Source organism: Diospyros lotus, chromosome 13 (genome assembly GCF_014633365.1).
Source record: "Diospyros lotus cultivar Yz01 chromosome 13, ASM1463336v1, whole genome shotgun sequence".
In the NCBI taxonomy this organism is placed as follows: Eukaryota; Viridiplantae; Streptophyta; class Magnoliopsida; order Ericales; family Ebenaceae; genus Diospyros; species Diospyros lotus.
In genome coordinates, this window is record NC_068350.1 from 6,564,475 (window position 1) to 6,581,078 (window position 16,604).

The 16,604-nt window shown below is 38.2% G+C and overlaps 1 protein-coding gene across 2 annotated transcripts; it reads left to right on the top strand.

The window, feature by feature from the left end:
- The first annotated feature begins 192 nt into the window (after positions 1–192).
- Positions 193–15,194, top strand: LOC127788832 (probable E3 ubiquitin-protein ligase LOG2). 2 transcript variants are annotated; one of them, XM_052317467.1, is made up of 4 exons: positions 193–424; positions 742–1,216; positions 12,514–13,012; positions 14,543–15,194. In XM_052317467.1, exons 2-4 carry the CDS (start codon positions 762–764, stop codon positions 14,669–14,671), a joined length of 1,083 nt encoding a protein of 360 aa, XP_052173427.1. In that variant the 5' UTR covers positions 193–424; positions 742–761; the 3' UTR covers positions 14,672–15,194. The 2 variants fall into 2 exon arrangements, with proteins under 2 accessions (XP_052173427.1, XP_052173428.1); XM_052317468.1 differs by lacking the exon at positions 193–424 and adding an exon at positions 519–664.
- The last annotated feature ends 1,410 nt before the right edge of the window (positions 15,195–16,604 follow it).

Here is a 16,604-nt window from a genome sequence, read left to right on the forward strand (position 1 = left end):
ATAAAAATTTTCCCCGAGTATCTTTTTACAATATTCGTTAAGAATCATTTAATATAATTTATTTTTAATATTAAATATATTTATTAATTAATAATAAGAATATTTAAATAACATTAAATATGTTGATGAGATAATATTACATTACTGATAGATATGGATCGATAAAACAAATGGGGGCGGGGGGGAATGGGGGTGTGGCGGGTGGAACTTTACGCAATCCCATGATTTACATCTCCACCGAACCAACAATCATAAGATTCCTACTCTTTCCCACTTCTCTCCCTCTCCCTCTCCCTCTCCCCTTCATTCGTCTCCCTCTTCCCTCCCTGTATGTTTGTTTGTCATTAATCGATAAATCTCTGAAGCATACACACTAAGCCCAGAAAGATCCTGACGCCCAAAAATTTCTCTTCAAAAAGATCAGGTTTTTTCCGTTACCCCACTTTCGTTTTCTTTTTTTCCTGGTTTTCTGTTACGTTTCTTAGTCCTGTCTGGTTACAAGGAAAATTCCGAATTGAAGGTTTCTTTATGCGAACTTCTAGTGTTTGAATTGGGCTCTTTTAATTTAAACTCATCCCCCTTCTGTCTTCCATCGCGGCCTGCGAGAAAAAGGAGAAGGGAAAGAAAAAGAAAAAGAAAAAGCTGGTTGTTGTGGGTGCTTTTTGTGAGTTTGTTCGTTGAATCTCTATTTGGGTGTAATTTGAAATTTCCAGTGACTAATTTGTTTCTGTTTTTGGTTAGATTTGAAGAGGTAAATTGAGATGGGTAACATCGGGAGTAGTAGCGTAAACGGTCGCCGGAGGCATGGTAGCCGGCGGAGCCACCCGCCGCCGCCGCCCCCCCAACCGCCCCAACCCGAAATCACCTCCAACCGATATGTCTTTGCCGCGGCGACCCCTTATCCAGCAGCGCAATATCCACACCCACACCCTAACCCCCCTCCTCCATACTACCATTACACCAGTTACTACCCGCCTCCGCCCTCGGCGATGCCGGTGCCGCTGCCGCCACCTTATGATCACCACCACCGCCCTCCACCACCGCCCATGTACCCCATGATGCATCCTCCTCCTGCACCCTATGTTGAGCACCAGAAGGCAGTGACTATACGGAATGATGTTAATCTCAAGAAGGAAACTTTGCAGATTGAGCCTGATGAGCAGTACCCGGGGAGGTTCCTCGTTTCTTTCACATTTGATGCTACCGTTGCCGGGAGGTATAGCTTTAATATGTTTCTTTGGGGCAATTCGTTTACCGTTCACTGATATTTAACTGTTCATTGAATGGTGTTATTCAAATTGTGTAATTATAGAAGCAATTTCTTCTTGATGATGCCTGCATAATACTTTTGATAGAATGAAATATTTTGTTTGATGTTTCGGACTTACCCTCACGTTTGGTTGTCTGCACGTTGTTATTATTTTTGGATTATTGAGTATTCTCTAAGGAGTTTGTGACTTATTTAACTTAAATTGAGCCCAAGTTATTATTCCTGGAAGGTTCTACTTAATCCCGTATGGTATGTCTTGAAGATTGTGAGGAACTTCTCTAACATTTACTGATTTCCAAGTCTCTGTGAACAGAGTAAAAGTAGCCTTGCATTTGGAAGTGTCTGGATAATATGGAAACCTTCTGTAACGTGTGATCTTGGTTTTTTGCAGAGAAACAGCCACTGGAAGTTTTCTCTGCCTGTTCTTTTTGATAGGAAATACGCTGGGGTTGTCAATTGTTGAACAGCCGCAAGTTTATATGCTTGGGTTTAATTTTGTAGTCGTAGTAAATTTAATGGAAAAGCTTGATGTTTGATGACTTTGGAGCATTCCTTGTGGTGTCAAACTGTGGTTAATGGCTATCATTAAGTGATCATTTGGGAGTTTATGTTACCTGTTAATCTGTATCAAAAGTGACATATGAAAGTCTGGCCTGACCATTTCAATTGAACCTACTCAACATGGCAGCTAAAATTCAATGGTAGTGGGATTTTCAAATCCAATTTAACTTGAATGTTGCATTACATTTTTTAAGTCGTGTGAATCCTTTCATCAGTAAAAGTCAGAGAACGGAGACTGAGGAGGAAGTTAATATTTTACATACACATGCACACTTTCAAGCTTGGATTAGCTGCACAGAGAGAGAAAGAGAGGGAAGGAGGGCCATTCATTTCATCTGATAAGATATTGCTCAATGTTAGATTCAAATAGTCTAATCACCAGTTAACACATAACTTTCTAGGAAATAAGAGGAAGAGATTGCATGTGAGAGAGGAAGCAAAGGAATAATGCTTTCCTTCCTTTTCAGTTCATGACATTGTTTGATGCCAAACCTTGAATTATGACAGACAGTAAAAACTGATATTGAACCAAATGTGCCAGTTGTCACCAAGAGGAATCAAAGAGACATGAAATGTAGGACAAAATAGATATGAAAAAGAGAGGAAGGTGTTCTATCTTTGGGTTGGTGAGTGGTGTTTGGAACATAAGTAGCTACATGTCACTGTTCACATATTGGACATTCAGATACTTAAAAATGAAATATGTTCTAATGGAGAATAAGTTTAGTACTTGGTTTTCCAATCGGTTGGATGGAGGTCTCTTATCTCAACATCGCATCTCTTTTTTTTTTTGTTGTGAATGAGACTCTTTTTTAATGGGTATTCAGAATTTTGGGACCTTTCTTCTCTCTTTGAAATTATTTTGGCATTACATATTAATTCAAGAGTGAGATTGTTCCAGCCATGACAGCTTTCTATGACCTTTATCACCACCATTTCCCATCTGGTCAAGGGGAGGATTGTTGGGTTAGGCCCCTAGCTACGACAGGAATTTTCTTTGTGTGCACATTCAGTGGATCTCTATGTGTGGCTATCTCAATTCCCTTGAATAGCCATAGGGAGAGTAAGTTCCGAGTAGCCTCCTTTTTATGGTCTACTTTTCTTTGGACTATTATCATTACCTGCAGCTTGTTGAAAAAGAGTTAGGTAAGTGGTGGCTTGGTGCTATATGCGGAGAAGGAGAGGGGTGGCAATTGATCATATTTTCCCTCATTGTGTGCTTTCCTAAGAAGCACCATTTCGGGTTTGGGAATGAATATAGACATGGGCATGGGATATGACGTTTTAGGAAAAAAAACATTAGGAACACTATGAATATGAGAAAGTAATAATTTTTTTTTTTGCTGAAAAGATTAAGTAATAATATTTTATGTATTTTTGTTAGTAACAATCATGAATACAATAACCAAAATGCACTAAAAATATGAAAAACTATGATTAATCTAATATGAAGATACCATTCATTTTACATGATGTAAATATATCAAAGTTAAAATAAAATACTGCCTTAATTCCACTTGGTGAAGATGGCTACATGAATTCTAGAGCTCAATCCTTCTCTATTCATTGCTCTATCAAGGTTTTCCATTTATTTTTCTTTGATCTTCTTCATCACTTTGTTTCATTTCTTTCTTTCTTTCTACATCATCTATTTCATCCACTTGCTTCACAAGTGTTTTTATTGATCTTTTTCTCATATGTCCAAATTATCTTAATTGCATTTATTTCATCTTATTTTCAATAAGCGCTGCTACATTCTTCTTACATATAACCTTATATTTTATTTTGTCTCCTTTTATATGGTCACACATTCACGATAACATTCTCATTTCAGTTATGCCCATATTTTTCTTTTGAGCGATACAGTAAAAGTAGGTCTCATAATGTTCAATAAAGTATGCTGGACATACTTCTCTACTTTGACCATCATACCTCGGTTCTATGAGTAACATCTCCTATAATATCCAATTCTATTTGAACAATTGATCCAAGATATGTAGGCTGATCTTCTCTTGAGATAACTTTATTTTCAAGTCTTATAATGACATCATCCACAATTTATTTTTACTGAACTTGTTTCCACATCTTCAGTTTTTGTCCTGCTCCATTTAAAACATTTGGGTTGGAAGGTTTTTCACCATGTTTCAAGTTTATATTCATGCCTTCTTTTGTTTCATTTGCCAAGACAACATCGTCTGCAAATAAAAAAACACCAAGACACTTCTTCTTAGATGTGGTTTGTGAGTTCATCTATCACAAGAGCAAAGATGTGAGCAATCTAGACTCTTTTTTCTCTAACACTTTTCACAAGACTTTTATAGTTTATAAACGCAAATATTTTTGTGTGTCTCTAGACCTTTCCATTAGATGACTCAGTAATTAACCAGACCGGTTGACATACTAGGCATAAAACCAAGTTGATTTTCAGAGGCCTTGGTTTCTTACCCTTGCATTTGCTTAATCAATTGCTCCCGAAGTTTTAAATGACATTGAAGTGTTCCTTATTCATTCATGTAACATGCTTTTTTTTATTCAAGGTCACATAAAAAAATTTCATTACCAAAAAATATTTCCTATTATCCCATGCATTTTCATTTTTCTATTGGGATATTATCTAGTCGCACTACTTTACCCTCATTATTTCTTTTTAAACATGACCTCCATGTACATCTCTATGCCCAATCACTTCTCAGCTCATATGACCATTTAAATTTCCTCCTGTAATAATTTGTTTGTCCACTAGGTATTCCTTGCACCAACCCTCCTAAATCCTTTCAACATTTTGTCTTTTATCTCTTCTCCTAGCCAAACTTGTGGTGGATATATGCCAACAATATTTATAGCCTCTTCTACTGCAATAATCATGTCTCCTACTTTTTTCACATCAACTATCCCATTTTGTAAAGCCTTACCCATAGTAATCCTCAATCCATTCCTTGTACAATCTTCCTTGGGTTCCAAAATTATATCTTTACTCGATCAACATTTTATCCTTTGCACCAGCATATTTTTGTCTCTTGGAGGCAAATAATTTTAATTTTCCACAACATTAACCTCTTTCATTTTTGTTGTCTAAGTTCTGATGTTCCTTGATTCAATTCTTAATTTTTGTTCTTGAGCTAACTTATTTACTCACATATGTCCATGAAAATGTGAGAACCATGGCAGATTGAATAGTAAATCTATGATCCATTGTAAAAATCCTAGCGCATTTTTAACTCTACTTGGTCAATACAATGCATCACTAAGAGGGTTACATCTTTTAGTGATTTATTCATTTGGAATTCATGATAATTTGATTTGATGAGTTTATGTGGACTGTTAGATAACTAATGTTACACTCCTCCTCCATTCGGGCTTGAGACTGACTATGAATACCTTCAACACTAGAAGTGCCAAAGGAATTACTCTATCCATAGGTGGGGAGTTATCTGTTAATTGTATCAATATATATAGACCTCAATAATTGAGTTGTGATTCAAATGCTTTTCTAGATGTAAAGCAGACTCACAGCCTTCACACCCCCCCCCCCCCCCTCCCCCCAGCCCAACCCAAAGGGGGAAAAAAAGGCAACCCCCCATAGTTGCCATTCCCAAATGCCTCTTCAATCACACCAATAATCCCACCCAGACATCTCCTTCCTTCCCCTGATATTCATCTAGCCAATTCCCTGCCAATGTTAAGACATGCACATAACCATGTGATAAACATCCTGTATATAATATCATTGAGGAAACCATGTCTTGCTGAATCCACCATAAGCATTCTTCAAATGAAGAGACTTGTTTAGCTTGGAACTATATGGAGATATGGATAGAGTGGTGAGGAATTTGATTGTGGAAGCTATATTGAGGCTTCAAAGGAAATATCATGAGAGACATAAAAACATGAGAAACATAGCAAGGTCACTTATAAATGTTGAAAAGAAGAACAAAAAATAATCCAATCTTATTATCCTTTAATCGTTGAGTACAACATATATACATGCCTATCAATCTAAATAGGCAGCTTCCTAAAGAGAGAATGTTTCCTAAGCTAACTTAGGAAATATATAAAGTAAAGGAAAGATCCTACAAAGGTAAAATACAATGAGATACAAGGAAACAAATCAGAACAAAAACAAAGGAAACAAATTAGAACAATAAGCAGCAAGTAATCAGCAAGATACGAATACACCATAGGAAGGAATAATCCACTCGTTGATTTCTAACACGCCCCCTCAAGATGGTGAGTGTATATCATGCATTCCCATCTTGCTCAATATCTTGTGGAAAATTGGACCCGGTAAGCCTTTAGTTAGAACATCTGCCAACTGCCCTCTGGTAGGAACAAAAGGGGTGCAGATCAGTCCACTCTCAAGCTTCTCTTGATGAAATGCCTATCAACCTCAACATGCTTGGTCTTATCATGTTGGACTAGGTTATGGGCGATACTTATGGTAGACTTATTGTCACAATAAAGTCTCATAGGTATTGCCCACTGAATCTTCAAATCTGTTAGGATAATTTTCAGCCAAAGAAGTTCAGAAATACCTAAGGCCATAGATTTGAACTCAGCTTCAGCACTCAATCTTGCCACCACACTCTGTTTTTCGCTTCTCCAAGTAATAAGGTTTCCACCCAAAAAGGTATAATAGCCTGAGGTGGATCTCCTATCCATAAATGACCCAGCATAATCAACATCTGTGAATACTTATAAAGGCAAGTTGTTGCCCCTTTTAAACAAAACACTCTTACCTGGAGACCCCTTAAGGTAGTGAAGAATTTTGTGCACAGCCTTGAGATGGTTGTCTCTAGGATCATGCATAAATTGGCTAGCCACACTCACAGGTGTGAGATAAGTAAATAAGTCTCTCTACCAGTCGTTAATATGAACCCTTATCCACTGCCCCTGCTTTAGAATCAACCCCAATTCTATGGTTTGGTTCAATAGGTGTCTCAATTGCCTTGCTGGCGAGCATGCTTGTTTTAGTCAAAAGGTCCAGCACATATTTATGTTGGGAAATGAATATTCCTTCCTTAGATCGAGCCACTTTGATGCCTAGAACGTATTTCAACTTCCCTAACTCCTTGATCTCAAATTCTCTTGCCAAACATCCCCTTAAATGCTCCATTCCTTCTTTGTTATCCCCGATAACTATAATATCATCAACATACACCAAAAGTGTTGTTATCATCCCTGAAACTGAATGATGAGCAAACAAGATATGGTCACCTTGACTTTGCTTGTAGTTTAATTCAAGCATAACTTTGGCAAACCTCCCAAACCAAGCTTCAGGGGACTGTTTCAGCCCATAGAGAGCCTTTTTTAGTCTGCACACAACATTCTCCTTTTGTTTGCAACCCAAATTTAGGTGGAATTTCCATAAAGATCTCTTCTTCCAATTCCCCATGTAAAAAAATATTTTTTACATCAAATTGATGTAATGTCCAATCATACATAATTGCCAATGACAGTAACACGCGGACAGTGTTCATCTTTGCTACTGGGCAAAAGTGTTCAGGTAGTCTACCCTATAGGTTTGGGTATACCCCTTAGCCACCAGCCTGGGCCTTGTACCTTTCTAGAGTTCCATTAGATTTGTACTTCACTGTAAACATCCACTTACATCCTACAGGCTGCTTCCTATTTGGTAATTTAACCAACTCCCAAATTTGGTTCTTCTCAAGGGTTGCCATCTCCACCATCATGGCATCCTTCCAACATTATTTAATGCTTCAGACAAGGTTTTTGGTATGGGGATGGAATTTAGGCTGGTTAAGAAAGTTCTATGGGCAGGAGATAAGTGAGAGGAGATCATAAACAGATGGATATGATGTTTTGTGTAGGTCCGGGTCCCCTTCCTGAGGGCAATAGGAATATCGTGGTCATTAGGCTCAGGTTCAGCTTGAGTATAAGGAATTGAGTCAAGTTCGGATGCAGCTAGGTTGGGGGACAATATAGGCTGAACAAGGGATGGAGCAGGTTTAGAATTGAGGTTACAGGAGTCTGGATTTGATTCGGATAATTCATCCTACATAGGGTTATGAACCATCGCCTTTCTTCTTGAATACACTTTTAGTGGACTAGAATAAGGTTGGAGTGTTTCCCTGTGTATCACATTTAGAGAATCCTTTAAGATATCTTTTGGCTGAGATGGAGAATCCTTTGAGGAAGGTTCATAGAGAGTAGGGAGAAACACTTCCCTATTTGGTTCTTCCAGGAATTCAGTCTTCCCTTTAGGGTGAGAACTACTAAAATAGGGATTTTCCTCCACAAAACTAACTTTAGCTAGGGCAAAGAAACATTTGGATGGAAGATGAAAACATTTATATCCTTTATTGGTGGAGGAATAACCGACAAAGATATACTTAAGGGCTCTAGGATCTAGCTTACTTCTATGAGGTAAGTGGTTATGAACAAAAACCACACAACCAAACACTTTAGGACTGATTCCATTAGAGGGCCTGAATTCTGGAAAAGTTTTAGAAAGAAGCTGAATTGGATTGTTGAAATTGAGACTTCTAGAGGGAAGTCTATTAATAAGGTAAGCTGTTGTCAAGGCTACTTCTCCCCAATAATGTTTAGGGACATTATTGTGGAATAGCAAGGCCTTGGTAACTAGTAAATGCCCATTTTTCCTCTTAGCTATTCCATTTTGCTAAGGGGTATAGACACATGAAGACTCATGAATTATACCCTTTTGTTGAAAGAAACCGGACAAAGTTTGATTGAAGAAATTCTTAGCATTATCTATCCTTACCTCTTGATTTCAGCCCCAAATTGACTCTTAATCATATTACAAAAATTGGGAAAGATGGTGTACACTTCTAATTTGGAATTTAAAAGATAAATCCAAGTCACTCGTGTAGTCATCAACAAACAACACAAACCATTTAGCTCTAGATAAATTTGGGACTAGAGAGGGACCCCATATGTCACTATGGATTAAGTCAAAAGGATGAGAACTCTTATTATTATTGAGAGGAAATGAAACCCTTTTGTGTTTAACAAACTCACATACATCACATTGAAGGTTCCTAGCATCTAATCCCTTGAACAAAGAGGGATACATAACCTGGAGAGCTTTAAAAGATGGATGCCCTAAACAAAAATGGTGAAGCCAAAGTACATCTTTATTAGGTTTAGCTAAAAGTGATATAGGAAAACACTGCCCTCTCTTAATTTGACCACCAAGATCTTCAAGACGATAGAGACCATCCTTAACCCTAGCACGCCTGATCATCTTCCTCAATTCCTTTTCTTGAAATTCACAAAGGGAAGGATAGAAGATGGCACAACAGTTAGCATCATTGGTTAACTTTTGAATAGAAAGCAGATTTGTGTAGAGTTTAGGGACATGTAAGACACCTCTTAGGGTTAGGTTGCTATCAATGAGTATATCCCCTTGGCCTGCCATGGTTGTTAAGGATCCAAGAATGGTTTATAGGACAAAAATTTGGTAGAAGAGGGTGTCATATGGTCGGTTTCCCTGGAGTCAAGGATCCAAAAATGTTTAAGGGTTATGTCTGAAGCATGTAAATTAAATGAGTTAGAAGTTATACCTGTGAAGGCTAAATTAGATGAACTTGTGCTTGCACCTAGTCCTTTTTCAAGAGATCCCAGCAAGCTCCTTAGCTTCTCTATTTCCTCCTCATTCAGTTCCATTGGATCAGCATGATCTGCAGCCTCACCATCTGCACTTTGTTGGCTGTTTGCTGCATAAGCCTGCCCCTCTGATTGCCTTCCTTTAGCTAGCTTACCATGAAGTTTCCAGCATTTATCAATCATATGCTTGGGCTTCTTGCAGTAGGTACACCATAGGTTATCCTTGTTTGTGGTTTTAGCTAGATCTGAAGTTTTTCTTTCCACCCTTGCCAATCTCTCCTGACTAGGGCTTTTTAGAGTCAACAAGGCTGAGTTTTCCATAGGATGAACCTCCAACATTACTCCTCTTTTGCCTTCCTCAACCCTGACTATTGAAATTGCTTCATTTAACGAAGGCAACTCAGACTTACCAAGGATTTGGACCCTCACTACATCATACTCTACATTAAGGCTTGCAAGGAAGTCATAAGTTCTCTCCTTTTCCACAAACTTCTTTTGAATGACATTCTCACTACACTTCATTTAGATGCATTGATAGTGATCCAACTATTGCCACAAAGTTTGCAATAAATTTGCATACTCAGTTATAGACCGAGTCTCTTGTTTAGTAGCTGCCATTTTAGTTCTAATTTCATAAATTTGGACAGCATCATTTACCTTAGAATAGGTGATCTTCATAGCTTCCCAGATCTCCTTAGCAGTTGAAAGAAACAACATTGTATCGCTGATTTCTAGAATCATCGAGTTTCAAAGCCAGGACATTACCAGTGAGTTCTCCTCATCCCATGAGGCATATGCCGAATCACTCTCCTTTGGCCCAATTCCGAGCAAGTGGCTTAACTTCCCTTTGCCTTTAAGGAATTAACTGAGACCACTTGAGGTAATTTTTACCATTCAATCGGTATGCAGCTTGTATATTCTGCAATTCTCCACCAGTGACTCCACCACTACTGGAACTACCCGAGAAATGAACCTCGTTGGTACTTCCAGATTCAACGGTTTGAGTCATGGCTCTAGGTTATGACAAAGATTGGAATAACGGAGGTTTCGGTTTCAAATAACCCAGAAAGGATGAGCTTGAATCAAAGAAAGTTTTGATTTCAAGCAATCAGGAAAAACGATTGGACCAAGTATAGAACCTAAGGCTCTGATACCATGTTGAAAAGAAGAACAAAAAATAATCCAATCTTATTATCCGTCAATCGTAGAGTACAGTATATATACATGCCTATCAATTTGAATAGGCAGCGTCCTAAAGAGAGAAAGTTTCCTGAGCTAACTTAGGAAATATATGAAGGAAAGATCCTACAAAGGGAAAATACAATGAGATACAAGGAAACAAATCAGAACAAAAACAAAGGAAACACATCAGAACAATAAGCAGCAAGTCATCAGCAAGATACAAATACACCATAGGAAGGAATAATCCACTCGTTGATTTCTAACAATAAATAAATACATAAAAATATAGCCAGTAGGTTTGGCACTTTGTGATGATAGTGAGATAATGTCTGCAATAGTTTACATCATGCCACTGAAAAAGACCTCATCGTTTAAGAAGTTGGTGGATGAATTATTAATATTTCATTGGGAAAATTGAAAATGAATCTATTTCTAGGAGAAACAATTTAGTTGATGGTTGATGTAACTCCAAGTTAAGTTGGAGAGGACACATTAGTGATTGGATATTTTACTTGTTGAAATAATTTTCTTTTATCCACGCAATCCAATTCTGACATTCATTTTCCTTGAATAACATGCCAAATTGCCAATTATTAAATGATTTTATATTGTCATCGAGACATATTACACTCAGATCAATTATTGACAATCTATCCTTTGTCAAAAAAAGCATCACTTCCCCCCCCCCCCCTCCCCCAAAAAAAAAGAAAAAAAAAAAACCATGAACACTTCTGTTCTCTTCTTTTTCATCTGATCCTTCTCCTTATCTTCTGTTCTGTATTCTTTGAGTTGTTAGGAAGCTGTGGATAAATTACCGGTTTTGCAGTTACTTGTGGGATTTATTTGCTGACATTTTGTTTTTCCAGAAACTAGAGATAGGGGCGACATTTCAGAGGTTCTGGAGGGATTGTTGCAAGGAATTGTTAGACAAAAAAAATAGTGGAAGAAGAGTTGGTTTGGAATCTTTGGATTTCGCCACACCACAAGATCTCATCAAAGCTAATACCATTTTCAAAAAATTGGATGGATATTTGTTCACATATAAAAATTACTTATAGACTACCCAAGAAAAGATTGATTTAAATATCTCAGATCAATTATTCTGAAAGATGAAAAAATTGAGAATGTTAGTCATAGAATCAGGGTAAGATGGTTAAAGTGAAAAAGTGCTTTCAGTATTTCACGTGATCATAAATTTCTTTGAAGCTAAAAGGAAAGTTTTATCAGACAGTTATATGACCAATTCTGTTTATGACATAAAAGTTGGGCAGTTAAGTGCCAAATGCTCTAACTGTGACTGGACTGAGTTGATAATATTACTTTGAATGTGTGGCTATAAAAAAAGACATAATTAGAGGTGGGGTTATATCTAATAAGGTTGGAATGTTGCCTATTCAAAATACAGGAGAGTTGTTTAAGATAGTTTGGATGTGTAAAACCAAGATCAATAAATGCACTTGTAAGGAAAGTGGATGAAATGGAGTAAGTTTGTAGCAAAAGATGTGTAGAGGAGGAACTGAGGATGGAAAACTCTTAGTTGTGACCATGGGATATAATGGCTTACAAAAGATATGGTCATTAATAGAAATGATTGCGAGCTAGAACCATGTAGTCAGTCTGTCCTAGTGGAATTAAGGTTTGGTGGTGTTGTCATTTGATTATTCTTTGTCATTTAGGTTGAATATGCACTCCAGTGCTCCAATACTTTTCTTGTGTATGGAGGTACTGCTGCTATTTTGTTTTATTTTTAAAAATGTTTTGTTGGCTTGCAAGTTTTCCACCTTTGAGATTTTCTTGATGCAGGTTATTAAGTTATTATCATTTGAATTTATACCAGCATCACCCATCACTTCTCTGGTACAAGATAGTGAAGGTTTAATTTTATGTTTTGTTTCATTTTGCTCTTTAAACAGCATTACAGTTATGTTCTTTGGGAAGGAGGGTGAAGGTTGTAGCCTGATTCCTACAAAGGAAAGCTTGCTTGCACCAGTGACCGTGCAATTTGGACAAGGTTTAGGCCAAAAGTTCAGACAACCCTCTGGAACTGGGATAGACTTCTCAATGTTTGAGGAGGCAGAGTTACTGAAAGAGGGTGACATGGAAGTGTACCCTCTAGCAGTGAAGGCAGAAGCATCCCCAGTTAGCGAGAATGGGTCAGGAGATGGAAGCGCGGAGTCTGGAACCACGACTTCTCAGATAACTAAGGCAGTATTTGAGAAGGATAAAGGCAAATACCACGCGAAGGTCATGAAACAGATCTTGTGGGTCAATGGAAAGAGGTATGAACTGCAGGAGATTTATGGAATTGGGAATTCAGTTGATGGTGACTTTGATGGGAATGATCCTGGCAAAGAATGTGTTATCTGCCTCTCAGAACCTCGGGACACTGCTGTCCTTCCCTGCCGGCACATGGTACACCCTCTCTTGCTCTAAACACCCCCCCCCCCCCCCCCCCCCCCCCCCGATTTTTGATATTATGTGCCTGTGTTGTCACACTTTTTTTATTTGACAAATTACTAGTGTTCTAAAAGGCGGCCGCCTAGGCGCTGCCTAAGTGCTAGGCGGCCGTTGGCCGCTGTGATTAAGGCCAAATCAACCCCCTAGGTGCCGGCCTGATTAATGGAGCCCGATCGGCACCTAACCACCTAGGTCGCGCGCGGCCTGGACTTGTCGCCGCTTGGGTCGTTCACTCTCTCTCGTCGGATGCAGCCTGGACTTGTCGCCATGCTCCTTGCTGCGCCATCTTCATCCTTGCTTGCAGCAAGCATCATCTTGCTGTTGCTGTTGCTGTTGCTTGTTCATCTTAAATAACATCAAAATTTTAAAATTAAAAAAATATATATATATTTTTCCTAGGCGCTAGGCCCCGTCTGGCGCTCGATTAGTGCCCAGTGCATTTTAGAACACTACAAATTACATTTGCAACCTTAAACTGTCCATAGAGTACCGGTTCAGGTCTCATTTTTTCTATTGTAACAATCGGAATTTTGATATGGAGACCCGCAAAAGGATGGCAAAGTTAGGGGACAATGGTTTATTTAGAAATTTTATTTCTACTGATTTGTTTTGATTTGATTTGGTAGGATATGTTTTTTTTTTTTTTTTTGGTATATTATGTGTAACTACCGGATTATGAAGGATTGACTCAGTCTTAATTATGAATTGAATGTTGAATAGTCAGGATATTATCTGCGCTTTTCCTTCTCCTGTTCTCTCCTCCTTCCCCCAGTGCGTTGGTCTACTTTCCATTCTCTTGTTTTTTGCTAACCATTCTCTTCTTTGTTTTTGTCTCTAGTTTGTCTCTCCATCCATCTCAGCCTTACTTTGTTTCCTATCTCCCATTATTCCATTCGGCTATCCAATCTCCTCAGCCCCCTCTCATTCTCTGTTTCTTGTTCCCTTGACTCATTCTACTCCGACACTTGACCAATTTTTAGTAATGTCAACCTTTTATTGAACTCTGCAGTTAGGGAACCAGAAATTGCCATTTGGCATGCAGAGTCTGACATGTATCAGGGGAGGTGTCAGAATGGTTCTCTACATGACAATTTGAATTTCAACTGACGAAGTATGTTATAGAGTTGATGTTGCAAAAGATTACCTAGTGTAATCTAACCTTTTTATTTGTTTCATGATTCTTTTTATTTTTTTTGTGATTTGTCACGAGTGTTTGCAAGTTTTTGGTGATGTCAAGGTACAATGTCCTTTATTTCGATTGTGGCCCTCCATATCATGATCCTTGATGGACGCTTGAATTTCCTTATGTACCTGGAGATCTTTTAACATTGTGATATTTGTATTTTTTTTTCTTTGCACTTTCCCTGTGAAATGCTGCATTCTAATAGGACCACCCCCTTAAGTGGCATCTCGATCGCTCTGAGTTGCGAACCTATTAATGGCTTGTTACTGACACATTTAGCTGGGCTTCTTTTCTTGATCCAGTGCATGTGCAGCGGATGTGCGAAGGTTTTGAAGTTCCAAACAACCCGGTGTCCTATTTGCCGACAGCCAGTTGAGAGGCTATTGGAGATCAAGGTTAGTAATGGACCCGATGGAGATGAAGATCAGTAATGGGCCCGACAAACAAGAAGAGAATACAATTATTGCTGCCTCCTACAATGTAAAGATGTTTTCTTTTTCTTCTTCAATTTACTCTTACAACACCCCTTCTCCCCAACCCGAAAAAAGAAACATCTTCCCCTTCCCTCAGAATTCCCAATCCGCAATAATCAGACACATAATCATAATCAGTAGTCGTGTTGAACACGTGCTACGTGCTAGGCCTTCTAGGGAGTTCATTTGACCAGGAGCGCAGCAAATGATCGCGTTCTGTTTGCCTGTGTTGGCATTTGATCTCTGTTCTTTTAAGTTGTGGCTGTTTGAGATCGAGTATGATATTGTATGCTTGGTTTTGGGTCGATTTGGAGAAAAAAGATTGGCAGGCTGCAACGTGTTTGCCTTGTTTGTTTGTTTGTTCTTCTCCTTCTAGCCAAGAGGTTTCTGTCAGCTGATTCTGTTCCAACAGTCTATTTCCGAGACCTCTATTCTCCCTGAAAAAGGAAAAGTTTATACAATTACTAAATGTATTTGTACATATGATTCCGATTCCTCCTGTAGTGGTGACTGGCTTTTGCATGTTTTTTTTTCTGTAAATAAAAAAAAACCATCCCTTCCTATTTCTTTGTCCTGTCAGACAGATAGAAAACGTGACCCCAAAGAGCTCTTCTTTACCACTTTAGGGGGTGTGGGTGGGTGGGGTTTACATATAACAGAGGTAAAGTGTTTTATGATTGAGAGGGGGGGGGGGGGGGCATGATTGAATCTCTGAGGCATTCTCTTTGGGGGGGGGACTGACTGAGGCAAAGTGTTTTATGATTGAGGGGGTTAAGTACAACAGAAGCAAAGTGTTTTATGATTGAATCTCTGAGGCATTCTCTTATCATTTGATAGATCCAAAGAAAAGGAAAAACAAAATATGTGCTAACCCTGAAGCAGATCAAAAGGAAAGAATATTTTATTTAAAAGAAATGAAAACATATAGCACAGGCTCACTTTGATGTTTGATGAGCCGTATCGTAATTAATTTAAATAAATATTAAATCTTAAAAGTAATATTTATTAAAAACCCTAAACATTTATTAAATCCTATTATGGTTTAGGTTCTCCAATTTTTGTTTTTACAAGAATCAAAATGGACAGTATTATTAAGAAAAAGACAAGTCTTTGTAAATAATCTTAAATTAGTACTTCCTTTAAAAACCAACTCAATCAAAGGGGACAACACAAGACTCCCACTTCACAAAATTCAAGAAGATAGTTGATTGTGTCCTTAATCTTGCCATTTCCCCTTTTTCTCTCATACAAAGATAAGCAACTCAACAAGGGGGCGGCCTCCAAATTCTAGAGCATGGTGAGTAGAAAGGTTGAAGAAGAGTAGCATGCGAAGGTAGTAGAGGTAGGTAGTGGGATACCCACTTTGAAGATGCAGCAGCAGATCTCAAACCTAACACAAAGCCAGCCACTGTCAATCTCAAAGCTCAGGATGTGATGTCAATGTGACAAAAGAATGGTGCATCTCTCAATTATTTATGCCAAAGATACCTCCCCCACCCCCACCACTTCCTTCGCTCTGGGCCTCTTTCAAATCCCACAAGGACTCTCGTCTATATCTGTCTGTATCTCTTAAGATGGGCTATCTTGTTACATGATTGTTTTACATTTTGTTTGGGCAGACACGAGCTGTAGTAGTTGTGATAAGATTTTTATTTTTTGATTAAAAAATTTATAATTTTAAATTAAATAGTTTATTAGCCACTAACAATAGTCACATGGTGGTATCAACTTGGATCTTTTTGAAGTGTTAAAAAAGGGGGATTTAAAGAGATAAATGATAGCAACCAAAATGACAATAATTAGAAATCACTCGTCACCATCCATTGTCTCATCTCGTCTTATTATGTGATGAGGGTATTTTCATGTTATGAACATTTATATATATTATTAT